Source organism: Drosophila erecta, unplaced genomic scaffold (assembly GCF_003286155.1).
Source record: "Drosophila erecta strain 14021-0224.00,06,07 unplaced genomic scaffold, DereRS2 tig00000055-arrow-pilon, whole genome shotgun sequence".
Taxonomy (NCBI): domain Eukaryota; kingdom Metazoa; phylum Arthropoda; class Insecta; order Diptera; family Drosophilidae; genus Drosophila; species Drosophila erecta.
Genome location: NW_020825200.1, coordinates 8,966,100 through 8,992,800, shown reverse-complemented (window position 1 = coordinate 8,992,800; position 26,701 = coordinate 8,966,100). Strand labels below are relative to the sequence as shown.

The window sequence follows — 26,701 nt, the reverse complement described above, 5'->3', positions numbered from 1 at the left end:
TCAAGTACATAAATATTAATTTGTTCCATTCGACGCTTTGCAGTTTTGCCTGTGGGCCAATTAGTTGATCTGTACTCTACATACAAATATATATATCGCATATATACAGAGGGCTCTGGATATGGGCACCTACTTTCCAGCCGCCTTCTCCTCCAGCTGGGCTTGAATGTTCCGTACGTTGTGGCCGCCGCCATTGTGGTTGTGGCGCTGGAAAAAGGCGTTGATGGAGCTCATGGAGCGGTACTCCAGATTGTCGCTGACGTGCCAGTCCACGCTGATGCTCTGGTGGCGACCCATCGGGTTGCGGATGCGGGTCTCGTTGTACTTCTCCAGCAAATGCAGCAGGCAATCCTTGGTGGTGTTGGCCGCCTCCTCCAGATTCACGGTTTGATGGGTGTCCGGCAGCCCCACTGGCACATCGCGACTCATCTGGTTTATCCTGAACTTGGCTCGACGACTGTTGGCCGATTCGTTGCTGGCGCTGGTGGAGATTGGGTTGCTGGCGCCAGTCGAGATTGTGTTGCTGGCGCTGGAGGAGATATAATTGCTGGAGCTGGTGGTACTGTTGCTAGTGCTGCTGGAGATCACCTTGGAAGAGGTGGTGCTGGTTCTTTGTACATGCTGGTTGGTGAAGCTTCTGCCATTGGAACTGCTCATGGTCTGCACCGTGGACTTTCGCTGCGACTGCACCAGGGATTTGCTGGAGGAGGAGCTGTTCCCGTTGCTTAGCTTTGGTGTTTCTTCGATGGATTGCTGCAATCTCACAGAAAGCGAACTGATCTTCGTCTTGCCCTTGCCATCGTCGTAGGTGCTTTGGCTCTGGGAACTGCTGCTGGCCTGGCTGAGGAGTCCTCCTTTCAAAGTGGGTCGGTTCCAGCTGCTGCTGGAAGTGGTTTTGCTGGTCCACCTATTGCCATCCTGGCTAGTCTCCGAGGTTTTACTTGAAGTACTGCCAGAAGGAGCAGGCGGTGGTGGAGCAGCAGGGGCTGGGGCAGCAGCAGGAGGATCAGCAGGCACTCCACCACTGCTCCCATTATTGTTCGCATCCCCAAGCTTGGTGTTGATCTCGGCCAGCATGAGCAGGTGATCGGATAGCTTCCGTATCTCATCCGCCAGATTCACACGCTCGCCGGAACTCCGCCTACCCAGCAGGTAGGTGGTATCCGAGTTCCTTCGATCGAAGGTGTGCAGATAGCTCTTCATACTGCGCTGCTGCTGTGCGGTGGACTGACTGCCGGAGAACTCATCGAAATTCTCGTTGAAGAGGTGCTGTGGCGTGGGAGTTGACGGACTGGAGGTGGCTACCGTCGGGAACAGCTTCTCCCGCGACTCGTTGATGGGCGTGGCCACCGAGCGTGGACTCTCGTTGTCCGCACTGCGGGATTCATCCTCTTCCGGCAGATCTTCCACTTCTCCCCGTTCGTCATCCGTCAAAGTGGAAATTGATTCGCAGGGCGACGGCGAACAAACTGGAAACAGAGCTTAGTCTTAGAAGCATTTTACTAAAGATCTCGTTTATGTTTACATAGACGTTATGCGGTTATTGCCAAAAACTGTTTCAGACGGGTTAATGTCCACGAAATGGTTATATACACACGGATAGAGCATGCTTATGAGTTCAGAGAGTTGTGTAATATGGCTCTTAGGAACTTCAAATGTTTGATTGACTAAAGTTCTACACAAAAATAGCTTTGCGTAAATACAGCTGCTTGAAAAGGTATTCAAAAAGGTTATTTCAAATATTTTATTGTTATTTTGATTTAAAAGGAAATTTTACTTAACTATTTTTTGGTACTGTTGTAGTAGAAGATGCAACTCAGAAGCAGGTAACTTATACCCAAGCTTCTATAAATGCCTAGGGCATATTAATGATCTTAACATATTAATTATTCTGCTGTCAATACGATATAGTAATTCTCCCTGATGGACAAACCACAAATGAACATGAGACTGGCTTTGGAATTTGACTGCGATCTCTGAGGATGATTGGTGTTCTGAGCTGGATGTTGGGCTTACCTGGCTGGCAGACCAGAAACTGTGGCTATACGAGCATGTGTGTTGATCTAAATCTGAACTAGGGATCGGGGTAGTTCGGGTAGTTAGGGTTTTCGGATTTGGGATGGGTGGGTGTTGGGACTGGGATTGGGATAGAGCGAATTCGATTTAGGTTTCTCGTCTTGCAGAAACTACAGAGAAGTATCTTTGTGCTGAAGTTAAAATTATATTTTGCATATATTTTCATGTAGTGGTTTTCTTTTTTGTCAATGGCTGTCTTTATCACAGTGTCAAGTGGTTAATAGAGCTGGTCATCCGCTACAAGAATGCCAGGCACATAGCTTAATGCTAGGGTTACTTAAACATAAACAACAGTTCTGGCTGGCAAGCTGGGCCTCCTTCGTCCGAGGACAAGGATTGGTTCTACCAAATAGATGGGGTTAACACAGAGACCGAGACAGAAAAGGAAACGGACAGAGAGTCAGAGAGACAGCTAGCCAGCTTGGTCCACATTCAAGTTAAGAACAACAATTAGTTTGACAAGTTAATCGTGTAATATACAAAGTCGATCCGATTGCAGGATGCAGTTGGAGATGCGATGCGGCTGCCTCATTTGCCATGGATGAGGGCGTGTCGGTCGCGCTGTCGCTGGGATCCGTACTCACCTCTGGAGGAGGAGAGGCTGTCCGCGCCGTGAGTCCTCCTGGGATGGGGGTAGCTCGTCTCGCTCAGCGGCGCTATTACATTCCCCTCCACGTCGAACACGTACGGACTGTTCGGATGCGTCTCCCAGCGCACGATGAAGTTCTTCAGGTTGTCCTTCGTGGCATCCAGTTCTTTGTTCTGCAAAAGGAAACAGATGGGTAACTTGGTAGCTCTAAGTTTTCCAGTTAATGGTTGCGAATCAAAATGCCTTCAGCCAACCAGCTCTGGACATGTGACACCCGTTCGCTCGCTTGGAGGCCCAACAGGTGTGGTGCCCCGATTTCTCACCTCGAGATCAGCCTCGGTGCAGAGCTTGGCCAGCTCCTCGTCCTGCTGCTGGTCCTCTTGTTTCGCCTGCTCCGCGCAAACCTCCTCCTCATCGTCATCGTCCTCAATGGTTTCTGTGGAATCCTCGGAGGACTCCGAGGGAGCTGTCACCGGAGACACTGACTTCAGGCGCGACTTGGACGCAGCGGAGGCGGCCTTTGTGATGGGCGTGGCCGTGGCGGCGGTGGCCGGCCGCTGCTGAAGCCATTTGTGCTTCATGCACTCGGCGGCTGTCATCCGGGTGCTGGGGAAATGGAAATCCGGAGACGGGTTAGCAACCAGACTCTAATTAGGGGAGCAATCCGAGCACCCACCTCAGGTCCTTTGCCAGCAGCTTGGCTATGAAATCCAGACACTCGGGGGATATGCCATTAAAGCATTCATCCTCGAAATCGTATTTTGCAATGGTTACATTCGACATTGTTTCAATGTCGTTCTCGCCCATGAAAGGCGACAGTCCTGAGATGCTGTATCCCAACCAGCATATGGGATTGTGTGTGGTTTCGAGGTGTGGGCGAGTCAATAAACATGTAATGTAAGAGCAGCGTAAGTAGAATAAATAAAACACAAAAACCAACACTTAATTAACTAAATTAAATTCGCCACGGAGTGTGAGCAGATCCACCAACCGCCCCCTTTTGATTATCACATTTTTAGCTGGTACACAATTTTAATTGGTTTTCTTCCAAGCACCTACCATCAAGATATGAGTGCGGGTCTTGATTAAATTTCTAATTGCTCGGGCCAGAACATAAATGGTTCGAAAATATTGTGCTGGCTTTACCCTAGATAGATCCTTGGAAGTGTTTTCTTCTTTTGTAATGGGTTGAGTTTTTGCAAAAAAAATATTCGTTGGCTAAGTAAATTAGGTATCCACTTTATGATTTCCAGCGGTATTAAAAGGAATTTTGAAAAGAGATTTAGAAACGTTTTAAGAGAATATTAGTGGATTTATTTGAAGATTTTACCGCCATGTAAAAAAGGGCTTATGTCTACATTATTTTGGCAGTTGGAGTACTCATTTTGGTATTCCTTATTCTTTGTACATCTTCTTAGGCATGTATAAAATATTTTTGTTGCAATACATAAGTGAAGTGTATTAAACTTACAGCACATAGCATATAACGCCGACACTCCACATGTCTGTTCCATAGGATATGCAGTCAAAGTTTACAACTTCTGGCGCCACAAATTCCGGAGTGCCGAAGAGAACCTATTGAAACAAATCATGAATGCATCTCAGAAATGAAAAAAGTATTTCGGTACATTTCTGGTAATGGTTAGATACAAAGTATAGGCTAAGCATAAGGTTATTTTGCCCCAAGTGAAGACTGAAAGAATTACTCACTCTGAGACGCTTATCAGGATCAAATTTACGAGCTAGTCCGAAATCAATGATCTTGATGCGGTTACCCTTCTGTGTGAGCACCAAAATATTCTCGGGCTTCAGGTCCAGGTGGACTATGCCATTCCCGTGGATGAAGGCCATGGCCTCGCACACCTGGCGTATGAAGACGCGGCAGACCCGCTCGGTGAGGACGAACTCATCGTCCACCACGCGATCAAAAAGCTCGCCTCCTTCGATGCTGTGGGTGCAAAAAAGAGAAATAAGTTAATTAGACAGGGGGTAAGGAAATGTGAAAAGAAGAAATGCATAAACTGCAGAAAACACAAAACGATTCATGCAAACCAAGCACCATAAGCGGAGTTATTGCCTTTCAATTAGTCCCATCACCTCGCAACCAAAGGGTTTAGCTTCGTTTTTAGTTACCTTACCTGACGACCCACACTAAACTAGTTATGTTATTTACAAGAGTACAGATTGCTCTGCCAGGACACGAAAATCAGATAATCCATGAGCATCCATCCGCTCGAGTGACGGGCATCAACTAACGACATGCCAATAGGATTCGGAATCGGAATCGGAATCGGAGGGAATTATGTTCCAGGCACTCGGACAAATGTCATCCGAGATTTGCCACAAGTGTCGATAGCCCAATACATCACAAAAATCCTGCCGTTCCATTCCTCCATCAGATGCCCATGAAATTATTCGGAAAAAATGGGAGAAAAGCCGTAATGCATTCGTTTTTCTCCGTTTTTTTCGGGTTGTTAGCTAGTTGATGCACTTCACCCCGAAATTGAGTAAATTAAAATTGCATGTAGATCTTTGTGCATCGTTTGAAATGGAATATTGCTATCCAACTGATGGGTATTTCGTTTGGTCTGATTATGGAGTGTAGAATACTCTATTGATATTAGGACGTCCCATAATGTAATTTAAAAATATTCATATATATAGAAAAACAACTTGTATAAAGCCAGGTAAAAAATCGTGAAACATCTTCTGTAATATATTGAATATGATTATAATCGATCGAAATAGGATATTTTTAAAATTAAATAATATAACAAGTCGTGGTATTCTCATCCAATTGGAATATGTACCTACTTCCGCCATTTCTCTAGTTGCCCATAAAAGTCCATTATCCAAATGAAAATCACTTGAAGTGCATTTCATTAAATTGGGTTCATTAAAAATTTCAACTGGTGAATCCACTGATTTGAGAAAATCCAATGGAGCATTTAACCGACAAGTTTCATGTCGCATGGGATGTGGACAACAATTGCCAGAATGTTAAAATATTCATTGCAAAGCGATAGCTGTGCCATTTTAATTCAGTTTAATTCAGTTACTAGCTTTTTGTTTTAGTTTGACAGTTATGCTTACTGTGCCTTTGAGTGGCTTTTCCACGATGGAAACTAAATAGTTGAAGCGCAGAGCATGCTTAAACAATTTTCCTAGCTGCGCATCTCGGCAAGGAATTCCCTTCTTTGGAAAATATGTTCGTCGTAGTTGGATATTCTGTTATGAATATGCCAAGGAGAACTATGCCAGTCAACAATTAACTTTTCCGGAGGTGGGAAAACGGCAAGGAGAACAGGACCATCAAGAACAACAGCACAAGTTGTCCAAACTGCAGTTTCCTTGTTTTGTTGAAAATTAATTTAAGTTGACAAAGTCTTTTGGGGCTTTGTTTTGGGTCTATGAAAACGGAATTGCCTCATGTTTCTTTCGTTTCATTGTTCGCCCACTGGGCGGTGAATGTGGGTCAAGGCCGTTGACTAATCAGTGGGCCAGAACACCTGCCTCAAACGTTTTTATGGGCCATTAGACCCTTAACCCATGTCACCATTCATTTGCGAACAAAGAAGCTGCGAAAAACTTTCGCGGGGCAAATAAAAGTTGCTGTAAATTTCTATAAATGCTCGGGTGCCAAGGGAAAACCTGTTGCTCGAGGTTTTTCTTTCAGACTTTGTGTGAGTGTTTCCTATTTTGGGTGGGGCGGAAAAGTTTACTGGTTTACGATAATGTGCGTACGTGTAAATCGCATTTTATGCACATTCCCACTGATTGCAAGATATTGTGTCCCCAGCAACAATGTGGCATACAACAAAGGGACAACAAACTTAACGAATAGTGGAATAGAGGGCTACAAATGTATATATTAGGGTGGACCCTATCTGGCGACCAGTGCAGAAAATACCCTTAAGCAAATACGTTTTAGTTTTATTGCTCTTCTTAAATTTTCTAATTATTATTAGATTATCTGCGCAACTATAACCTTTGGTCACCAAATAAAGCCCAATCTAACGTGCATACATAAACATTTATACTCCATCTATGGAGGAACACAGAAAAGGAGTCACGCCCACGAGACAAGGACAAGCAAACTGAACACATTCATTGGTATGGGCCGTGAATGGGCCTCTTGAAAACATCCTTACAGTTCCAGGACGACGCACATCATTTTCTGATATTCGTATGCTGCATACAACTGTATGATGAGGTGATGCTGCAATGAATTCATTATCTCCACCTCCCGCTCCACATTCCGCTTATCCTCGCGCTTGGGGATCGGCACGAACTTGGCCGCCAGCTGGAGGCCATTTGCCTTGTCCTTGCACTTGTACACTGTCCCAAATTTTCCGCTGCACGGGAGGCATAATATTGATTACATGTGGATGCCACACATCGGGCAGTGCGGCGATCGGGCCGCTGGAATACTCTACTCACCGTCCCACCTCTCCCAGCACATCGTAATGTTTATGGGCATCGACGTTGCGATTTATGGTCACATCGCGCATGGGAAACGCCGGTTCCAAAACTGTAAAATAGGAAGAAAAAACAAATGGATGGCATTAAGCTGGGACCATAAACCAGTTTGGCAATAAGCTTTTCAATTAAAGAAGTGAACGGAAAAGTGAAAATCGAGCAAGCAGCTTTTAATGTTTGTGATAAGTTTGTCGGACGTATATTTAGAAGTAAAAGTTCCGATTGAAAATTGTTACGACCCTAATTTATTGTTGTTCCTTCTAACTGCTTCCTATGTTCCAGATATGTTCCAGATTATAGGCAAAAGTTACTTATAGAGCGATAGATTCTATTGATATGCATTGATGTCGATCCAGTATGTACGGGGTGCACTTGAACCATTTCATCAGTCCAATTTGCCCTATCAGCATACCTGTTTGCAGCCATAACTTGACAAGCCATAGGTGGGTATATGGTCGGAAATGTTTCGATCTGATTAAGACCACAACTGTATGATTTGATTAGATTTCTTGTTCCTGGCCGGTGCTGAAAAAAAACAACAAGTGCTCCGCAACGTGCTGAGGAGTGCTCCCTTGGCAATATGCCATTTCAATCATATCCATTGTCCGGGGCCCAGTTCGGAGTGCATTTAATACCGGCTATTATGGAGCCAGTGCGTCTCTGCAGGAGGACTGCTCAACAACAGCTTGTGCTTGTCACATATTTCGCAGGACATATGGCACACAAGTTTTCCTGTTGTGCTCAGAGGAAACCCTTTCAGAATTTGATTCGTTGTGTGTGTCTACAAGTTGCCAAACAAATAAAAATGACTTGATTCAATTGAATTTGTGCAACGCAACGATATGAAATGAGGACGACAACAGTGACGAGTGGGAATTTTGTGACAAATATGGGTTTACTTGTGTGTTCGTGGGCGGTTGGCTTCCCTGGGTCCCCTGAGTGTGGTCACCAAACAGTGTACAATTTTTCATATTTTTTCCATTACGCACAAGAACCATCAACTTGACATTCGACCGCAATAATCCCCCGGAGATTTTGTGGCAGACATGGAAACAGTTGCTTTCGAAAATTTGCAATTGGAATTATTGATAATCTGTCAAAGGCTTTATGGTAGAAGTTAAGTAAGTCAATATGTGGGCTGGAATAACCGACTGATGGCCACTATTTTAAAAACAATTAAGTTGTTATAAAAATAATATCTTTTTAATTCTGACTGTGCTAAGACTTTAACCTATCAATTTGATTCTAAAGCAAAGAGAACATAAATAATGTAAGATATCAAACTAAAAACTTAAATTTTTATGCTTGACGGAGCAGCTATTAAAGACTTAGAGTTACAACATTTCAAGGGCAAAGCAAATTTGTTGTCACAATTTTCCTGGATTTTTCCAAGCTGTGCTTAGCGGTGGCATTTAAGGGGTTAAGTTGTTAGCAAGCTTCTATGAATTGATGTCATCTGCGCGGCAGCTGTCCCATTAATATGTAAATGGCGCACATAAGTATGCTACGGAAACACGATAAATCTTTAAAATCAAAGGCGAGGCGAAGAAGCAAACGAAAAGACTTTTCCGAATCGCCAGAGGGGCGGGGCGGGGGCGAGGGCGAGGAAAGTAGATGGCGGGGGTGGCACAAACTTGGCAAATTCAAAGTGAAAGTCGAGCGTCTACTGTGAATAGAAATGGAGGCTGTTAGAGCGTTCTCTTTGCTATTTGAGTGCAGCGAGGCACTTGTACACACACACACATACATATATGTGTGTATGCAAGCAAGCGACGCCTCCCTTTCGGCCACGCCCCCTGGCCATATCTCGTTTAAACGGTTTTTGGCACCGACTGAGTGAGTGAGTGCATGTGTGAGTACATTTGAGTGCACTCTGCCAATAATGCGCACAATTTAAGTTTCGGCAAACACGTCCAAACAGCCGCATTAGGCAAGAAAATTGAAGAGCGCCCGCAATTGAATGGAAGTTTTGGTGAAAAGTTGCCAACTTCTCGGTCCCATAACTCATTATTCAAAAGACACAAATGTGGAATCGAAAAGAGGCGACGAGATTCAAGATATTTCATCGCTCATAAAATTTCAGCATGAGCGCAGACAAGCATTCATTATGCACATACGTACACTCTAAAAAAATGAAAAAAAACACTTTAAAAAATGAAAATATATTACAGCCCTAATAATATGATTCGGTTAATAACTAAAATGCATTTTAAAGGGCGTAAACAAGCAATAAAAATATATTTAGATTACCATTTAAAGACCTATTCAAGGAGTTCACGTGCTGTATCAATAAGTTCAAAGTATTAGGGGTCAAAATATGAGTGAGTTTAGAAGAGCAGTTTCAGTTTAGACTCCTGTTTTCTGAGTGTACTCATATTCATACTCAGAAATGGTTGTGAGTGGGCGACAGGTAACTCCCATTCATTTCCTGGTTCGAGCTCATGAATAAATGAATTTATATCGACTCTTCTTGGCATTTGCACTGCACCGCTTATCCAAAGGGAAAATCCGGAAACTTGGGTAACAGGGGGTAACAAGGGGTCGGGCTATGCCCATATGCTCCGGCTAGACGGTGGGCGTGGCTACGAGGGGCGGTGGGCGGTGGAGTGACGACCCCAATCCCAATGCAAAAACCGAATGCAATCGAAATTGGACTTGAGCCGTTTGAAGTGTTTTCGTAAATCAATTCCAGTTCCATTAAGCTGCAAGATGTGCATATAATACACGAATCGTTCGGCATAGGGATATGTGGATTGGAGTATAAAAATACACATGCATATTTACACATTCATTTTAAATATATTTTCTATATAGTTCTCCAAAAACTGTTTATGTTTGGAGAACTAGAATAATTAATTCAGGAAAATATTTGAAGTTGTTCTTTCCACAGTATTAAGATACAATCAGCTTTAATGCGTCTCCCTACTTTTGCAAAATAATTACAGCTTTTAAATAGCTTCCATTTGAAGTTTGTGTTCTGTGGCAGACATCTCTTTTGTGCAGAAGTACTTTTATCGACGTCTATATGTATGTGTGTCTTTGCCTGCGCTATCTCTGTCGCACCGCACCACCGTCTCCCTCGCACACTGGGGTCAATGTGTGTGGATTGGGTTGAAAAGTGCAACTCGTTGCAAATTGAATTCAAAAAACTTTATAAAGTTAATTTATGCACAATATCAATAAAAATGGCTGTGCGGCAGTCGCAGATACTACATTTGCACTCCCCATTCAATAGAGTGCCATAGATATAGAGCGGCGGATGCAAATGGCGAAGAATTTTTTGTGCCAACGATGGCAATTTTTTCTGATATGAAAATCAGCAAATTTTTCTTTGATTTGCCGTTGCTCCTTTGCTCCTGGGTCCTCAAGGATCCGGCAGGATAACACAGCCAAATCTCCGTTCCCCACTGCTCATTTGGGCAACTGTTGCCAGGATTGGCAGGATTGCCTGCCTTGACTTTCCGATTAAAAAGTAAAATCCAAGCGTAGCGAATCCTCGACGGAAGCGAAAAAATTTGTTTTCCTCCGACCTTTTCGCTCATCGATTTGATGCTGCAATTTGTTGCTGTCATAAAAATTGTGTAATGTGCTTAATGAAATTTTTTTAATAACACAATTTGAGGGCACGTGAGTTTAGCGGCGAAAAATGTGTTGTACAACAAAGCCAAACTGTTGCACATCAAACGCTGGATGTCAATGTGCTCCACACATTACACGGCCACAAAAAAATATGCAAAAAAAAAAAAAATGTATAAAACACACAAGCCAGACGTCGGCATTTTAATAAACCAAAGTTACGCAACAGCGAGAGTCCTGCATGCACTTTCTCATTGTTTATACTCGCATTTAATAACACTTTTTAACGCGACCAAAGCAATCGCACAAGTATGCCAAGCATTTAATGGCGGGGCCAGACGGGAAGGCGGATACAAGCAAAACACTTAATACATTTTATATATTTTATGTATTTTATGCAGCTTTTGCTGTTTGTTTGCCCGGCTAAGTTAGTTGCTGAATTCAAAGCAAACAATTATAAACGATGCATTTAATTTGGTGCTTGATTTCTATTCGTTTCTATTCGCCTTTGACCTGACGCCTTCAGAATTGTCAGGTTAACAAATTTCTATAAAATTAACATATTTGATAACACACCAAAAATGTAAGCCGCTTATTTCTCGTGAATATTGGCAAATTTGAAGATTTCTCGAAGAAATATTTTTGGCATTTCGACTTACACGAAAATGTATTAATAATGCATCTATGCAGGCTATGCAAATTAAGATGGCTTAGTTCATCAGTGACAAGCCAAAATCAAATCAGCATCACATCAAATATTACATCAATGAAGTATAAACTTTAATTTGAAAGTGATTTTTGCTCGCTTTGAACTTGCGGGCTGCCAAAATGCGATTTTGATTTCGAAGTTTAACTGAAACGAATGTGTAGTTTAGCTTATTTGGGCTACCTTCTACGAGGGATTTCGGTAACTTCGACCAGGCTGGGAAGCTTTCTCAGTTGATGACGTTTGTGCAACCGATGGCGAAAACAGTTGGAAACGAGCTCGTGCCGTTGGCAGTAGATATTTTCCTGGTTATTGTTGCTGCTGATGACGATGCTGCGGGTTGTCTGTGCATTTTAATCAGCCTAAGTGCCTGGCGAATTCCATGGCAGGAATGAGAATGGCAGAACCTGGCTGAAACTGTGTGGCGGCGGGGGCAGTGGTGAAAAAATGGCAAAACTTTGCCCCTACTGTGACTACGGTGCCATTTCAAATTGGCTATTACAGGGACTTTCACACACACACACGCACACATCGCCTTCATCAAATGGTCATGCATAAATGCAAGGGAAAATGAGCTGCTCCAGTACTCACACTTTTCTCAGCCCGACTATAATGCCACGTCTAATCCAGACGACATCTGTTTAAAGCCTAACTTGAAAGACCATGAATCTCCTGCCAAATCTATATACAGTCAGTTTAAAATGAAGAGCTTAACTTTGTACAAGCTCGGCTCCTTGAGTTAAGCCTCTGGAACCCAGCGATCCTTGTCAGTCCTGATCTGATTAGACACTGGGCGCACAATTTATTTCTTTCAGCCGAGTGGACACGTTAGATGTGTTAAATGTTTGGCGATAGCGACTTCAATAAATGATAAATGACAGGTGAAACTTGCGGCATGAGGCCCACATTTTTTGTATTTTTGTTTTTAAACAAATGCAAGCAAGGGACAGATGACAGGAGACCAATCAATACCATGTATCCATTTATTTTGCGTTCGCCCTTATATATATTCATATTAATCCCCGTGCATATCTATATCGAATGTTTCGGCAGTATCTCAACAAGGGCAATTCATCTTCATCATTTTTTCCTGTACGCCAAGCGTAAATCCGCTGCGACAACGCCCAGTGCCTCCAGTTTTCCATTTTTCCATTTTTTTTTGTTGCATGTGCGGAAAGCGAGAGAAAAATGAAAATCGTTGTGGAAAAATGAAAAGTAATAATCAGTGTGGGAGTGTGTGTGTGTGGAGGGTATGTGAGTGTGTGTGGGGACCTTGAACGTTTCCCCGAGAAATGACGTAAAGCTCAGTGCCCTAATGCAGTGCAAAGTATTTCGACCCATTTTCCCCCGATTTTCGTCACCAACTTCCAGTTTATGCTGCATACTTTTGCGGCACACTTTAATTGGGCAATTGCCATTCAAAATTTATGCCAAAGTCTCTGACGAAATGGGATGTCACTTTTGGCTCCTTCTCGTTGCCAATTTGCTCGATGATGCAATTTTATTTTATTTCGTTTCATTTCATTTTCGCTGGCTTCCAGCAGCTTTGCGACAATGAAATTAGCATTAGAAATTTGTATGCATGCGTGCTGCTCCCTGTGTTTTTTTTTTATTTCATCCCATTACCAGCCTCATTCAATTGGAATTTTCATTTCAGCTTATTTCGCCTTTAATTTAGTCACTTGCGAGCTGAGGACACCAAGCGAGTTATTCCAAAATATGGTTCGCCTCGAACATTACGCATACGCCGCGTACGCCGCGTGTGACGCGATGAGTCCCTCTTGCATTTCTTGAATCGCTTTGTGGCGCTTTTCCGAGGGGTTTTCCCCGCCTATCCCCACCCTCTTCGGCTATCCCTTTACACATTCATTACGCTGGCTTTTGTGGGCACACACATAATCTCCGGCTGGCTGTATGGGTGAGCTTTTCGCGCTTATAATCAACGCCGCCATTCGAGCAGCGTATATATGTGTGGGAATTTTCCATGCTGCTTTCGTTTTTACTATAATCACCGAAACTTGAGCACTGCGAAAATGCTTTAAGGGCACTGCAGCAGTGCTAAATTTAAGAGGAGCCCCCAAAATCGCTGCCCTGCATAAAATGCCTGCTAATTGATCGATGTGAGCACAGCAATTTCAAGGCAATTCCAAAGTCCAACAATGGGCCGAAAGGACATCGCATGGAGACTACTGCAGACTGCAAAGATAAACACAGGCCAGGACTTTTCCACCAGCCAAAGTTGCCCTTTTTTCAGCCTTGTCATCAGTAGATGCAGGCAATCGGTGGGGATGGGTTGGGCCGATTGGGGAAATCGGGGAAAACTGCTGCAGCAACAGCCGCTCCTAAATGCAAAACAATTTCAAGCCAGACTAACGACACACACCGCAATGAACTCATTAAAACTTTCTACCCAGGATGCAACAAAATGGCATTAAAAGAGCGACGTGCGCGATGAAAATTCAAAACTGTTAGATTGCTAAGTTCTGCGACTGTCTCAAATAGGAAAAGAAGCCGATGCAAATTCGCTGGCAGCCGCAACTCTGCGTTTAATTAATTTAATGAGCGACGTGAGGCAACCGCAGACACCTCGTGTCAGCCAGCGCTCATAAATGGCTTTCTGCCCCTGTTCCTGCAATTCGTGGCCCACAGATGTGGTCGAGACAATAGGTCGACGCTGCAGTGGCAATAACTAATTGAAGCATCGCTTTGCATGAGTTATCTCGGGTTTTCATTGCTCATTATTTAATTTAGGATATATTTTATTTATGAACTTGTATTCGACAGTTTTGTACTTAAGCGTTTGTTGTTTGCTTCTTACCATCCTCTAGGTGAGGTGACTCTATTAGCATGCCCCCAGCTGTAGTAAACTAGCTGCAGGACTCGTGTGGCAGGTGGGAAGGCAGCTTGGGAGGCAGGGAGGCAGGAGGCTGGGTGGTTGGAAGGCCTCATGCAAAGCGTCAGCCGAACTCGTTAGCGTAAAATCCTGGAAATTTTGTCAATGAACTGGCTATTCATGGCCGAGCCTGATGGCGGTTGTTGAGCGACTGGTGCTTAGTTAATTATCGGCTCGCAGTGGCGCCTCGTTCAAAGATAATGAAAGTGTATTTATGAGTGCAACACAAAGGGCGGCGCCGCCGTCATTTGCAGCAGCTGAGGATCCACTGCTCCCCGCTGAATTTGGAAAATGTTTGGCCAATGGGGTTGAATTTGGGAAGTTTACAAAGTGCATTCCCCAAATAAAATCCCCAAACCGCAAATACTTTAAAAGCCCAGGCCAAAGCAGCTGCCAAAACAAATGCATTGAAGAAGCGAAAAGCGAGTAGGATGCCATTGTGCGAGATTTATATCATATTTGTACTCTCTGCCTCTTTTTCTGTTGCCAGTGTGTGTAGGCCAATGGTCGCATAAATCAAAGACGAAGAGCGAAGTCGGCGGCTGGTGCGAAAAAGCCAAAAGGGGAATTTCAGATATGCCGGCAGTGTGCGAACACATATTTGCACTCAAATCGAATTGCATTTGTTTGGGGGCATAATTGAATAACAACTGCAAATTGCACAGGGCACAAAGCGGGCTAAAAAGGCCGCCATGCCAACCGGAAGTGGAAGGGATGCTTACATACGTAAGTCTGAAAATAGGATGAACTCGCATATATATTTTCGATTTGGGGCGTGTGGCCCATAAATAATTTGCCAGCTCTGTGAATTAGTTGCGGCATCAGCAAGATAAATCAATTAACGCGCAACAAACAAAACAATTAATCAAGGTGCAGGTTTTTAGTGCCGCCAATCGGGTCGCTTTGGATCGGAATCGTTGGGGATCAGGATGAAACGGCGAGGTAATTGAAAGGTCATCGATTCAATGGCGGCCACATGGTGCATGTTCGCACGCGCTTCTGCCAACAATTTGTTAAAATTTAACGCTTTATTTACTGCCCGACTGTCCATCCTGGGTTCCTCAATCATGCACAGTGAGAAAGTTGTCCGAAGTTGCAATAGCAATCGAATTTCTATGTGGGGAATTTCATCTTAAGCCTTATAACCTTAGAACTAATTAGTTTCCGTTTTAACAAACACAGAGCCACTTTACAATAGAAGTACGTGGTACAAGTGATATCTCCCATCTTTATGGCATCGCAACCGTTTAATCCTCAAGTGATCAGGACTTCTTCCTGTGCACTCTGTTTTTCACACACCCACCATGTGCTGACACGTGGAACTGCAAAGGCAACGGACCTGCTGATGCACAATGTATCTGTATCTGCAGTTGTATCTGTGTCCTGGCGGAGCGACAGTTTGACATCTCTAAATAAAGTTTGCACTTGCTAGCTACGTGGGTGCAACCAACACACTGCCACACACACACACACCCCAGGCAAACACACACACAGTTGCAGGGAAGATAGACACCCTCTGTGGCACGTTTGACAACTTAATGGTGTTGAGGTTATTTATACAATACGCTCGCTGCAAGTCCTCAAATATTCAGTGACCGGCAGCCAATGACGTGTTCAGCAGTTGGTTAAAGGACCAGTTCCATGGCTTAACTGGTCATTTTAAATTAGGGTCAAGCAGATGAAACGCATGAGATTCGGAGCTTAAAGACCCCTTTAAACTCAGCAGAATCGTATCGAGTAAAAGTGTGGATGAAAAAGTCCCGTGATTATAGCAAAGTAAAAAAGTTCTAATGGGAATGAACAAATTATTTGTAAGGGAAAGTACCTTTCTAAGACGACTTATCAATTGCAGTATATAGTCAGTCTAAAACAATAAGCTCTTAGATAAGATAAATGCTTAGAAATGCGAGGTCGAACCACTTTCTTTATATTCCTTAGCGAGCAGAATAGCTATAAGTCTTTTTAGAGCACTTCAAAAGAAATCTGCAAATTCATTTAATTTAAAGCCACATGCTTCCAAATAGCTATCATAATATATTAACATAATTTACTTTCTCGGCTAGATCAGTTGCAGTACGTTAATTAAAGCTCGTTTGGCACTGCAGCACCATAGACAAATTATCCGAGCAAATGTCGGAGTCCAGTTGCAATTGCATTTCAGTCACTTTACCCCAAAGGATGTGTATTGAGAAGACAGCTTCCGACAGCCAGAGGAATCCAAAACGCCCCATCATTCTCTCGGTTCCAGGACAGATAAGGATACGCGTACTTATAGGAGAAGCGGTTCTCGGTTGCAGCTAACCAACGCATCACTCTTGGCCATTACAGTTTATGGGCTTTAATTTAATTTCTGTCGGAGTGGCAAGGGCGCTCTAAATTAACGATCTGTTTGGCCACAGAGAGGCGATTACCGAGCCATATACGCGGATACACTGGACGAGTTATAGCCTTTTAAATACCAGTAGCTGTTCGGCAATTAAGTATCGAAACAATGCCGTGTAATCCGGAAACATTGCGAACACATGATGAAAACTAAAGAGGCCATGGCATACGCACTATAGTGATGATTTTCGGCATTTGATTGGCACTGTGACGAGTTGGCCAAATAATGATTATGGATGGTGGATAGTGGATAGTGACATTTGGATGCGATCCATAAATCAGCAACATGGGAAATTGCAAAGCGCAAATGATGTTGACTACGTGGAATGCAAATGAAATGACCTGCATGACATGCAAAGGCGGAATGCAAGGCTGCTAATAAATAAAAACATACGATTTTGGGGCACCGAGAGAGAGAGAGAGAGAGCATTTACATAATTTTGATTATTTTCGATGGATGCTAGCCGTGTCCTTAGCCCGAATAACATTTGCAGTTGGAATTTGGCATATGGCATATGGCCTGGTTCGGGTTTGTTTTCGATTGTGGTTCTGGCCGAAACTGTTTGGCATTATGGAAATTTCCGTTTGTCATTTAGGGGCGCGAAGTGTCTACATGCAAATTGAGTTGCAACAAGCAGCAGCCCACTCCATTCGACAGTTGTTTGTTTGGTTTGCATGTGGCAAATGCAATCTTAACAGGCTTCCTGGCTGCCTGTCTGCCACTCTGCCACTCTGCCACTCTGCCACTCTGCCAATACATTAAATTGCAATTTTAATTTGTTTAGCATGCGGCATTGCTGTGCTTGCATCTGCACCACATGGCGTATGCGTTATAATCGCACAAACTTGCACATATATGCACTCTGCGCCCCTGTCTGCATTTTTAACACTGCCATTGCACCTGCAGCTGTGCCCCAGACAAACTGCCGGAGATACTTTTGCATTAAGAATTTAAGCAACATTGCAGACAAGCGGCGAGAACAAAAAATGCATTTTGGGCAATGTTGCCGCAAACAGACATTTTAAGCTGCTCCATTTTATGCGATTTTCGATTTCGGCTGCCTTTTTGCTTTCCAAGTGCCTTGGGACTGAATTAAATATTCTATAAATTGTTATAGTCCCAAGATACGAGTACATGCAAATGAAATGTCTTTTAGTTTGCTCTCGACCAGACGGGTTAATAAATATTCCCTTCTAGTCGCCGTGGAGGCAAACATAAATTCTGAAATTTTGGTAACAGGCCAAGCGAACCAAACATAACAAAGTATGTATAGGATCTAGTTGAGTCTGGGCCAACTAAGACGCCAACGAAATCAGGAAGCGCAAATTATTTATATTATTACTTGACAACCGGATAAGCGATCAAGTCCTGGCCAAATCGCATACATACTCGCAGTAGAGTACAGAGACCCCGCGATGAGGCAGACTTGAGGAATTCGCAACGTCAACTGAAGTGAATATCAACGAACGACCTTCAACATGAAATGCGACGTAAAATAAATTTATCTCAATTATATATAAGCAACTAGATCTATATAACCGCCTGTTCTCTGGGGCGAGTATCTTTCAGAACGCCAGTGAGAGATTCTTTCGGTTTTGCCTGCCAGCTTTTCATTCACCTTGGCAGCGCAGTACGAGAAATCCAAAGCAAAATACAAATTTATTTTTGAATATTTTCGGTTAGCGGCTGCGTAAAAAAGAAATGAAAAATGTGTTCTATCCAACGAGAGCACTCAATAAAGTGAACATCTCATTAGTACTCATGGCCTCTGCTAAAACGAAATTGCCGAATATTTGCTTTTAATAAAAAGTTGTTTTAATGCCTTTTTTGTATTTGTATTAGTCTTTCCCTAGCCTAAGTTTTCAACGTTTGTCTAATAGTAAAAAACCAACGCTTTTAAAGTGAAAAACCATGGCTTGGGCTTAACAAATATCCTTAAAAAATATTTAATTATGTTGGCTCAAGCTTGACAATATTCTCGTACTTCTTTCACTCGGTAAGTGCTTACTGTATTCAGCAAAAATATACTTTATAAAGAAATATGTATATTTCCTCCGTCTAATGACGCCACAATCAGGCGATGGTCAGCATTTTTATGCAGATTTCTTGTTTAAATATTTACACAATATCGGCGTGCTTTCTCTGCCTGGCGAGCAAACATTGAACGCTGGAAAATGAACTACATTTAAAATATAATAGGACTGGGGCCTGTATGATTTATTCGACTAGGTTTTTGCGTAAACAAAATGCAGCAAAACAATAAAATATTTTATGAAACTTCACATGTTTGGTTTTCCCTGCGGCTTGGTAATTTCCGCTGCAAATGGTTTCATTTCCTTTCCGATTAAAGTGTCTTTTCCAAAGATTTCCCTTAATTGGCTGGCAAACTGGGGAAAGGAAATTGAGAAATCAGCTTATGCGCCATTAGCACATAACTCGGCTGAGACAAACCCCAGTGAGAATTGGCCGGGAAAAAAGGTTGGCCAATCGGTCAGGTTGCCACCTTTGCCACCTTTGCCACAACAGGGGTAGTCAGGTATTTCCGTTTGTTGTTATTTGCCAATTTGGGAAAGAACTGCCTGGGAAAAACGCCTGGCAAAACGAGACGTGTAAGCCTTTTTTTCTGGGCCCAAACTGCGGATTGAATGGCACTAAATCTGGAGGACTCTGTGGCTGCTTTTCCCTGTGTCTCCTCGTGTTACGCGTTCCATTCGAATTTTTTTTTCTGATGTCGCACCGGGTTCTTTTCATTTTTGAAATCGCCCGACGCTCGGCATTTTTCATGCTACGAGGATTTTTCCCCATTCCAAAGCCATTTCCCGCTGGCCAAACTACTTGACACTTCCTTTTTCCCTTCGGAAGTTGGGGCCCTGCGACTTTGCCTTTGTCTTTGGCTGCCTAAACCACTGCAGACACAGTTACCACAGCCCTTCCAACCTTCCAACGTTCCAACGGTCCAACGTTCATCGGGTGTGACATTTATCCTTCATCAACTGCGCTTCGCTCTGGCTTTTATTTGGGCTTAAAGCGGCAGACAAAAAGTGTATATATATGTATAGTATACATTTGGCCCTCTTTTGTTTTATGCGTGAAATTTATTGTTTCTGGCAATGGAAACGGCGTCGCAAATGTTTCCTGATCGCAGTGCCCCTTATCTGGGCCCCTTTTTCGTCACGCCCCCACTTTTCCGCTTTTCGCTGGAAAGCCATGGCCGTATTTTATTGAAATTCATGTATTTTTAAAAGCCTACTGTCCCGGGAAGCGGCTCTAAATCGTTTAAGCATTTGTTTCCACCATTCACAGCTTGATTTCGCCAGATACATTTTGCAGTTGCGTTCGGTTTGCTTTTATCTGCGCATAAAAGTTAATGTTTTGCATCAGTATCATGGGCCGAAAATGTTTATTGTTTTTGCCCTTTATTAAAGCGTAGTTCACTGCTGATAACTTCAGCAGCAACAAAAAAATAAATAAATAAAGAGAAATCGAAAACAGCTGCTAAGCCGTAGATTTCGTTGATTTGATTTGTCTATTTGCAGTTGGGCTTTGCGGCAAAAAGAAACTCATTTGAAAGAGTTATCGGCCCAATCTCTGGCAAGGCCCACACAATAATTACACTCCGCCATTCGAGACATTTATTGGGGCTATATCTATGGGCGGAATATATGCAGATAACCGTTGACAGCCCCTTATCACTGGCGATACACAACGCGTTTGCGCCGTGGTATTCACTGCTAAATTGGAGGCATTATCGGTCTTTTTCGCCTGAGAGGCAACTCGTAGACTTACCACCTTCCGGCTCTGAGTCATCTATATAGATCATATTGCTGGATTCACTTGAATCGGCTTGAACTTATTCCTGGACGCTTGCTGATTGGATTGTTAGTTGTTTGGTGGCACAATATTTAATGGCATCTGTAATTATTGATCACTGAACATTTTGCGTTTAACTTCACTTCACTTATTGCATGGATTCGCAAAGCGTTTGGTTTTGCGCACTTAAAAAATGGCCCAAAAGAACGATTCTTATTTTTAGCTGCTTGGCCGCCAAGCACCACGTTGCGTATGCTTGATTTCAGCGCTAAAATTCATTCGCAAGCGGCACTATTTCGCTATTGTGTCATCGCGAGCGAGCGTTTTGCCTGAAACTGTTTTGGCCTGGCCCCACATTATTTGATTTGAGCCGTTTTCGCTGCTGTTGTGCTGTTCTGGCGTTTCTGTTCTGCTTTTGCCAATACGGCAATACGGCGATACGGCGTATGTGTGTTCCTTTGTGGTTATAAATGTGCTTTTCGGCTGATAACTGCCGCACTGAGAGAAACGGTCGATCGACTCTCGCCTATACGTGTCTATAAATAAACAAACACAGGCACAGATATAGGGGGGCAAGCCTCAACTGCATATATACACTCCTATTTGTATTGCTTCGTTTCGTATAAAAATAAATTGCAGAGCAATTTGTGTGTGCTCCGCTCTTTTTGGCCCGTCGCTCATTTTGCAGCTTGTTTTGTGTACGCGAATGAAATAATTTTCCCTGTTGTCGCTTAGCACATTTTCTACAGTTTTCCGATTTTCTTTTTGGCAACAGAACAACACACTATTCTATTTGTCGACCCATCGCTACTATATATTCTTCTATATGGCTGCTTCCTATTCCCAGTTTGCCACTTTTTCGCAACTTGTTGCCGTTTCAAAGCCCTGTGGCTTTGTCTTGCTTAGCTGGCCAAACTGTTGATCACATTTGTGGTCAAAAGATTGTCAAATAATTTCTTTCACGATAAGACCTGTTTATTGACAGCTCTTTGAGAGTACCATAAACCTTGTTCTGCAGAAATCAAAGTGCTTCATGAAGTGTAATCAAATGTATTAGGCACTGTTCATTATCAAAAGTTGCAAGGCATTCCGAGTTGCTGGGTAAAATTCTAAAATTGAAAATGATTCCCTCGCATACGTAAATTCAATCATTCAGTTTATGAAATTGAATTAGAAATCACTGGCATTCTGATCCCAAGGCATCACACCCAACCAATTAGTTGGCATTCCATAAGCTAGGCATTCCTTAAACTTGGCAAATCTCTCATTACACATTCCCAAAATATCTTCATCAAGTGTGAACTATAAATAATGGCAAGGCGCGCAATTATCTAGCCTCGTTATTAAATTACGCCCGTGTATATTTATATAGGTTACCAGTACGTAGACCCCGTATTCCCCGTAACCGCAGACTACGCCGTATCGCATCGTATCTTATCAAACGGAAGAAAGCCTAATGACCGGATGGTGGGTGAAAGAGGGGTATGCGTCATGCCCGCACATGGATTCAAATATAAATAGACGGGGAGGGCACTTGCACGGTGGAAAATGTGTCGTCCAAATTGGATTTAATTTTCCGCCACTTTGGGTCTCTCAAGTAGGGCATAGATACATTTACAGCAATGAGTAGTTGTGCTGCAATCAATTATTAAATGGTGCAATTTTTATTCAAAACTGCCAAGTGCTAACTACTAGTTGTAATAGTTATATGACTACCGCCTACCAGCTACATTTCTAGTATAGACTGTTAAAGTCTAAGTTCTACATGACTGTTTTATTTGCTACCTGGCTTTTTAATTGGTCTGTGTGGCGTGCAGTGGCCGTTGGCATGACTTAAATCGCTTTAAGAGCGCCTGCCTTATAAACAATAACCACGGCTGAGCCTGCTCCGAAGCCTTGGCCATAAAATTACGTATACGCGCAGTTGGCAGCTGCAGCCATAGAACTTCCCACTCCACCGCCTTGCCCCACCCACTCCCCCAGTGGCATCCACACACTGGCCATGTCCACTCCACTCCGCTCCCGCCGATTCAGTCGCTCCTGCCTTCGTCGGCAGCAGAGGCAAAGGCAAATAAACAAAACGCCTGCCAGGTCGAGCCACTTGATGCAAACGTGCCCAGACAACGGCGTGTGGTTGCGAAACGTGTTCTCGCAGCTCCTCCCAACCCAATCCCAATCCCAAACCATATCCATACCCACTGACCACGGCAGGTAGCCGGGCTTTAAAGTTTTGGGCAGAGTCCAAGGCAAACAGACTGGCCGCCGAACTAAGCTGCGTTTTGATTTGCACACGGCCAAGTGACCAAGGGCTGTTGGCCAAAAATTGGTTTCGGCCCCAATCTCTCCGGGCTTTTACGTCACGGGCTTCCGCCTTTGGCTGCGCTTTGAATAATGCAAATCCCTTAAATGCGCTAAACGCAGCTGCCGGTAGCTGCAGCTCTTCTCGATTTTTTTCGATCGGATTGAAAATTGCGATGGCGGCACGTTTTGTTTTCATACTGCTCTACTTTCGAGTAGAGTCACTATGTTTTTCAGTCACAAAGGTATAAAGTATATGTGTGTACACTCAAATCATTTTTGTTAAACAATACATTAAAGTATTCTAAAAAATACGTTGCACATGAAAGCATTGCCTATATTTATTTAATGGTAATTTATATTTCAGATAATGCGTTTATTCGCGCATATATATTTCGAATTTTGAAAATATGATAATCCTGTAATATTCGTTACTATTTTCTAATCTGTGCAGTACAGCAAACTTTTCACTACAACTCGGTTGATTTGTTTTTGTTTTGCTTGTCGTGTGACTGCAGTTTACATTGTTCCTTTTTGTTTTGGTGTTAGGAACTGGGTTTGTTTCCGATTTCCCACTTTTCCGACCAGGTGAAAAGGCCGCCAATATTGCGGAACGATGTTTTCACACCTCCAAAACTTCTGTTGCTTGTTTGGGGTGCACAGTTTTTAGATGTCACGACGACGATATGTGTGTACTCGTATTTTTTGCACGTTTGCCCATTTCGCACTACCATTTTTATTTCGTCGGACACTTTTCGCGTGGAAATGTTTACATTTCAACACAAATTCCGCTTTCGTTTGATGTTTTGGAGGATTAACGCATTTTTGGGCACTCGAAACAAGTCGTCTTCTCTTTCGCTCATTGCAGGCGCAACTGTTTTGGTATTCTCGAAAATATTTTTCAATTTCAGTCCAGTTTGGGTGGAAATTTTCGGCTCCCGGCGGAGCTATTTTTGTTGCCGCTTCGGGTTGCCGCTTGTTTCGAAATCTGTTTTCCCCGACTTACGTCGACTTTTCCGCGGCGCAACATGAAGTCAATGTGTTTACCTCGCTAAACTTCTTTGCGTGCTAATAATAAACCAGCAAACAACAAACAGCAACAACCAAATCGGACTTCAACAACTGCAACCACGCAGCATTGGTCCATTAGCCCCGTTTTCCCTTCTCCATTTTCCATTTCCCATTTTCCATTTTCAATTTTCCGAATGTGGGCGGTGGAATTCCCAGGGGAATACGTGAGGAGCAGCAGGCTCAAACTTTTTGAAGTACCTTCTGATCTTGAATGAAAATTACAATGGGAAAATTGTGCGCTGCTTAATCTAGCACACATTATAATTAATTTAGTTTAACTTGTATTTCGTGTCGTTATGAAGTAAAATGGTTCTTTATATTGGTCTAGTGTTATCAATAAAAGATTGCATTACTGATAATTTGATTTTATCTCACTCGACTGACAGAAAACTGTTTCACGATAGCGTTTTATGATGTCTACACATGCGAATGCTCAGGGCCAAAATGATATAAAAACGAATCTATTGAAATGATTATGTTATTGAAGATTATAAACCAAAAAAGCTGCTAATGTCGCTTGAACTGCAGAAAGTCCTTTTGGTTCTGTCCATCGCCCATTCGGTAGGTGTGCTGAAAGCCTTCCAATTAAAGCCTTCCATTTAAAGTACTTTTCATCTAGGCACTGGTTCGAGCAGCGCTGGAATGTCGATTAGAATCCTTATCGAAAATTGATGGAGACAATGAAACACTGTTTGAATTTAATTTCCAAGTGGTTGGAAGGGAACGCCTATTGAATGGGACAATAAACTTACACGTCGATTTGGATAACAATTACGAAATATCAACCGATGTATCTACACTCTTGAATGGAGAGTGGGAGTCATCAAACATCCGCGCGCAGTACAAAACTTGCATGTATTTGTCGATCATTTATGACAATTACTTTGCGGTTTCATTCAAGGACACGAATATTCCAAGTCGCACCTGTCCAATCAAAAAAGGTGAATACTATGCAAGAAATGTGGAGCTAATCGCCGACAATTGGGCCCAATATGCCAAATTGGGCTTAGTCCGGGCGTCAATTATATTTAGGAAGGGTAACGTTGTATATGGAGGCTTGGATGTTGTGCTGCTTTTGAGGCAGAAGATCATGTAACCAGTTTGTTAATATACTATGATTTCGCGTTCTGCATTCCGCCCACCAGCCGACCAAAATAAAATCCGCCATCGTTGGAAATCAATTTGCTGGTCTTTCTGCCTGGCTCTCAAGATCCAGCTTTTCCGTTTGCAGCTGCCTCGATCGCAAATACTTTGTGGCTCATTAATGGGATATACGCAAAGCATGCGGACGAATGGCTAAATAAATTATTTAATTCGAAGCGATGATGGTGCGCCCGAATTATCCGCTATGTGGCTGCCACATAGTGCTTTGTTTCGACTCTAAGGTCGTCGGCGTGTCGTTGACTGTTCCTCTGGCGCCGCTGCTTATGACATCTACCAACAGATTTCAGATATTTCAGATGGATATACATATACGTATGTATGGCCATTAAAAATAAACGGCATTTGGCCTTTACACGGCCCGTTGACAGCCAGAGATCAATGCTGGGGGAATCTTGTGAGCCAGACGGACCTTGCTGCTTGAACTTGCGACAAAGTGGAGCAATGACTCGGATTCGTTTGCATTTCAGCACTTGGACCTCCTGGCATGCAAAGACATATGCGAGTACTCGTATCTCGTAGTATGCGAGTATCTGAGCACTCTGTCGTCTTTGGTGGACTTCCGGCGAGACTTGTTTACACCCAACGGCCGGCCACGTAAACAAATGCACAGGTGAGTGATATTTTTAGGTTCGATTCGGCCTATTTCGATCCGATCAAATCGGATTGAATTGGATTGGTGGCGTCAGTGATGCGGCACTTCAGCTGCTTGATTTGCGTTCGCTTGTAAATACATTTAATTGGCACTTCTGCCAGCCGCCTGGCAGCTGAGTGGCTCGTTTATTATAAAAGAAACATGTACATTTATTTCTGGCGTTTCGAAATGTCAAAGGAAATGGCTGGCCTGGGGTCTATGGACGGTCCGGAGATGGAGGACTTCTGTGGCTAACCGCAAAACAATTAATTTTGATTGCCTTCTAAGCCCTTCGAGGGAGGAACGGAGCTACGTGCGTTCCACACCCGACTTTCTAATCCTTTCAAGCAAGTTTTGTATCTCGGCACGTACGCAGCGCCACGCCCCCTTTTCACTGCGGGAAAACGCCAGCTCCCACTCCGATTTCCACCTGATATTCCCGGACTCAGCTGAACTGTCATGAATTGCAGGGAATTTATTTTACCGCAAGGACTGCTTTTTGATCCTGCTCGTGGAACCGTTTGGGGATTGGGATTGGGGATTGCTTTTGGGCAACAATGGGGCCAGGCCAAGAAGTTCGTTTGCTTGCCTTCGATTCAACTTAAAGTCCCATTTCATTGATGAAAATTTCGCACTGTTTAAAGGGGAAGTGCCTCAGCACATTGGCATGCGAAAATAAATATTTAAAGAATGCCACTTCCACTTGATGGCGTCATTTCAGTGAGCTGGGCGCACATTTTCGAGAGAAAACAAGTCGAGAAGAATAAATCGGAAAAGTAGGGAACTTGAAAATCGAATGCAGCGCCCAAAAGTCGGCCATGAAAAGGGAAATACGGGGAATGCGAAATGCAGGCATATTTGGCTGAAAGCCCATGCCAAAGGGAGAATAATCGAGTTATGACCGAGTTATGCAATTACTTTTGCTGTTTCCTGCAATCTGTTTGCCCACTCGGATTTAAGAATCATTTTTCCAGATCACTTAAGGGCTCTTAAGCACACCGCATCGAACTGATGGCGCATTATTA

The 26,701-nt window shown here is 43.2% G+C and overlaps 2 protein-coding genes across 3 annotated transcripts; one reads left to right on the top strand and one right to left on the bottom strand.

The window, feature by feature from the left end:
- On the bottom strand, positions 1-23,817 carry LOC6542982 (myosin light chain kinase, smooth muscle). Of its 2 annotated transcripts, XM_026979297.1 has the most exons (10): positions 23,542-23,817; positions 20,489-20,630; positions 7,106-7,196; positions 6,817-7,020; positions 4,376-4,613; positions 4,137-4,240; positions 3,342-3,494; positions 2,989-3,271; positions 2,661-2,838; positions 1-1,469 (listed from the first exon to the last, which is right to left on the bottom strand). In XM_026979297.1, the coding sequence occupies exons 2-10, from the start codon at positions 20,520-20,522 to the stop codon at positions 130-132; spliced, it is 2,625 nt and encodes an 874-aa protein (XP_026835098.1). In that variant the 5' UTR covers positions 20,523-20,630; positions 23,542-23,817; the 3' UTR covers positions 1-129. The 2 variants fall into 2 exon arrangements, with proteins under 2 accessions (XP_026835098.1, XP_001969160.2); XM_001969124.3 differs by lacking the exon at positions 23,542-23,817 and having other exon boundaries at positions 20,489-21,009.
- A 550-nt stretch (positions 23,818-24,367) lies between these two features.
- On the top strand, positions 24,368-24,977 carry LOC6541177. Its single transcript, XM_001969123.2, has 2 exons — positions 24,368-24,442; positions 24,501-24,977. The coding sequence occupies exons 1-2, from the start codon at positions 24,392-24,394 to the stop codon at positions 24,975-24,977; spliced, it is 528 nt and encodes a 175-aa protein (XP_001969159.1). The 5' UTR covers positions 24,368-24,391.
- Positions 24,978-26,701: the final 1,724 nt, after the last annotated feature.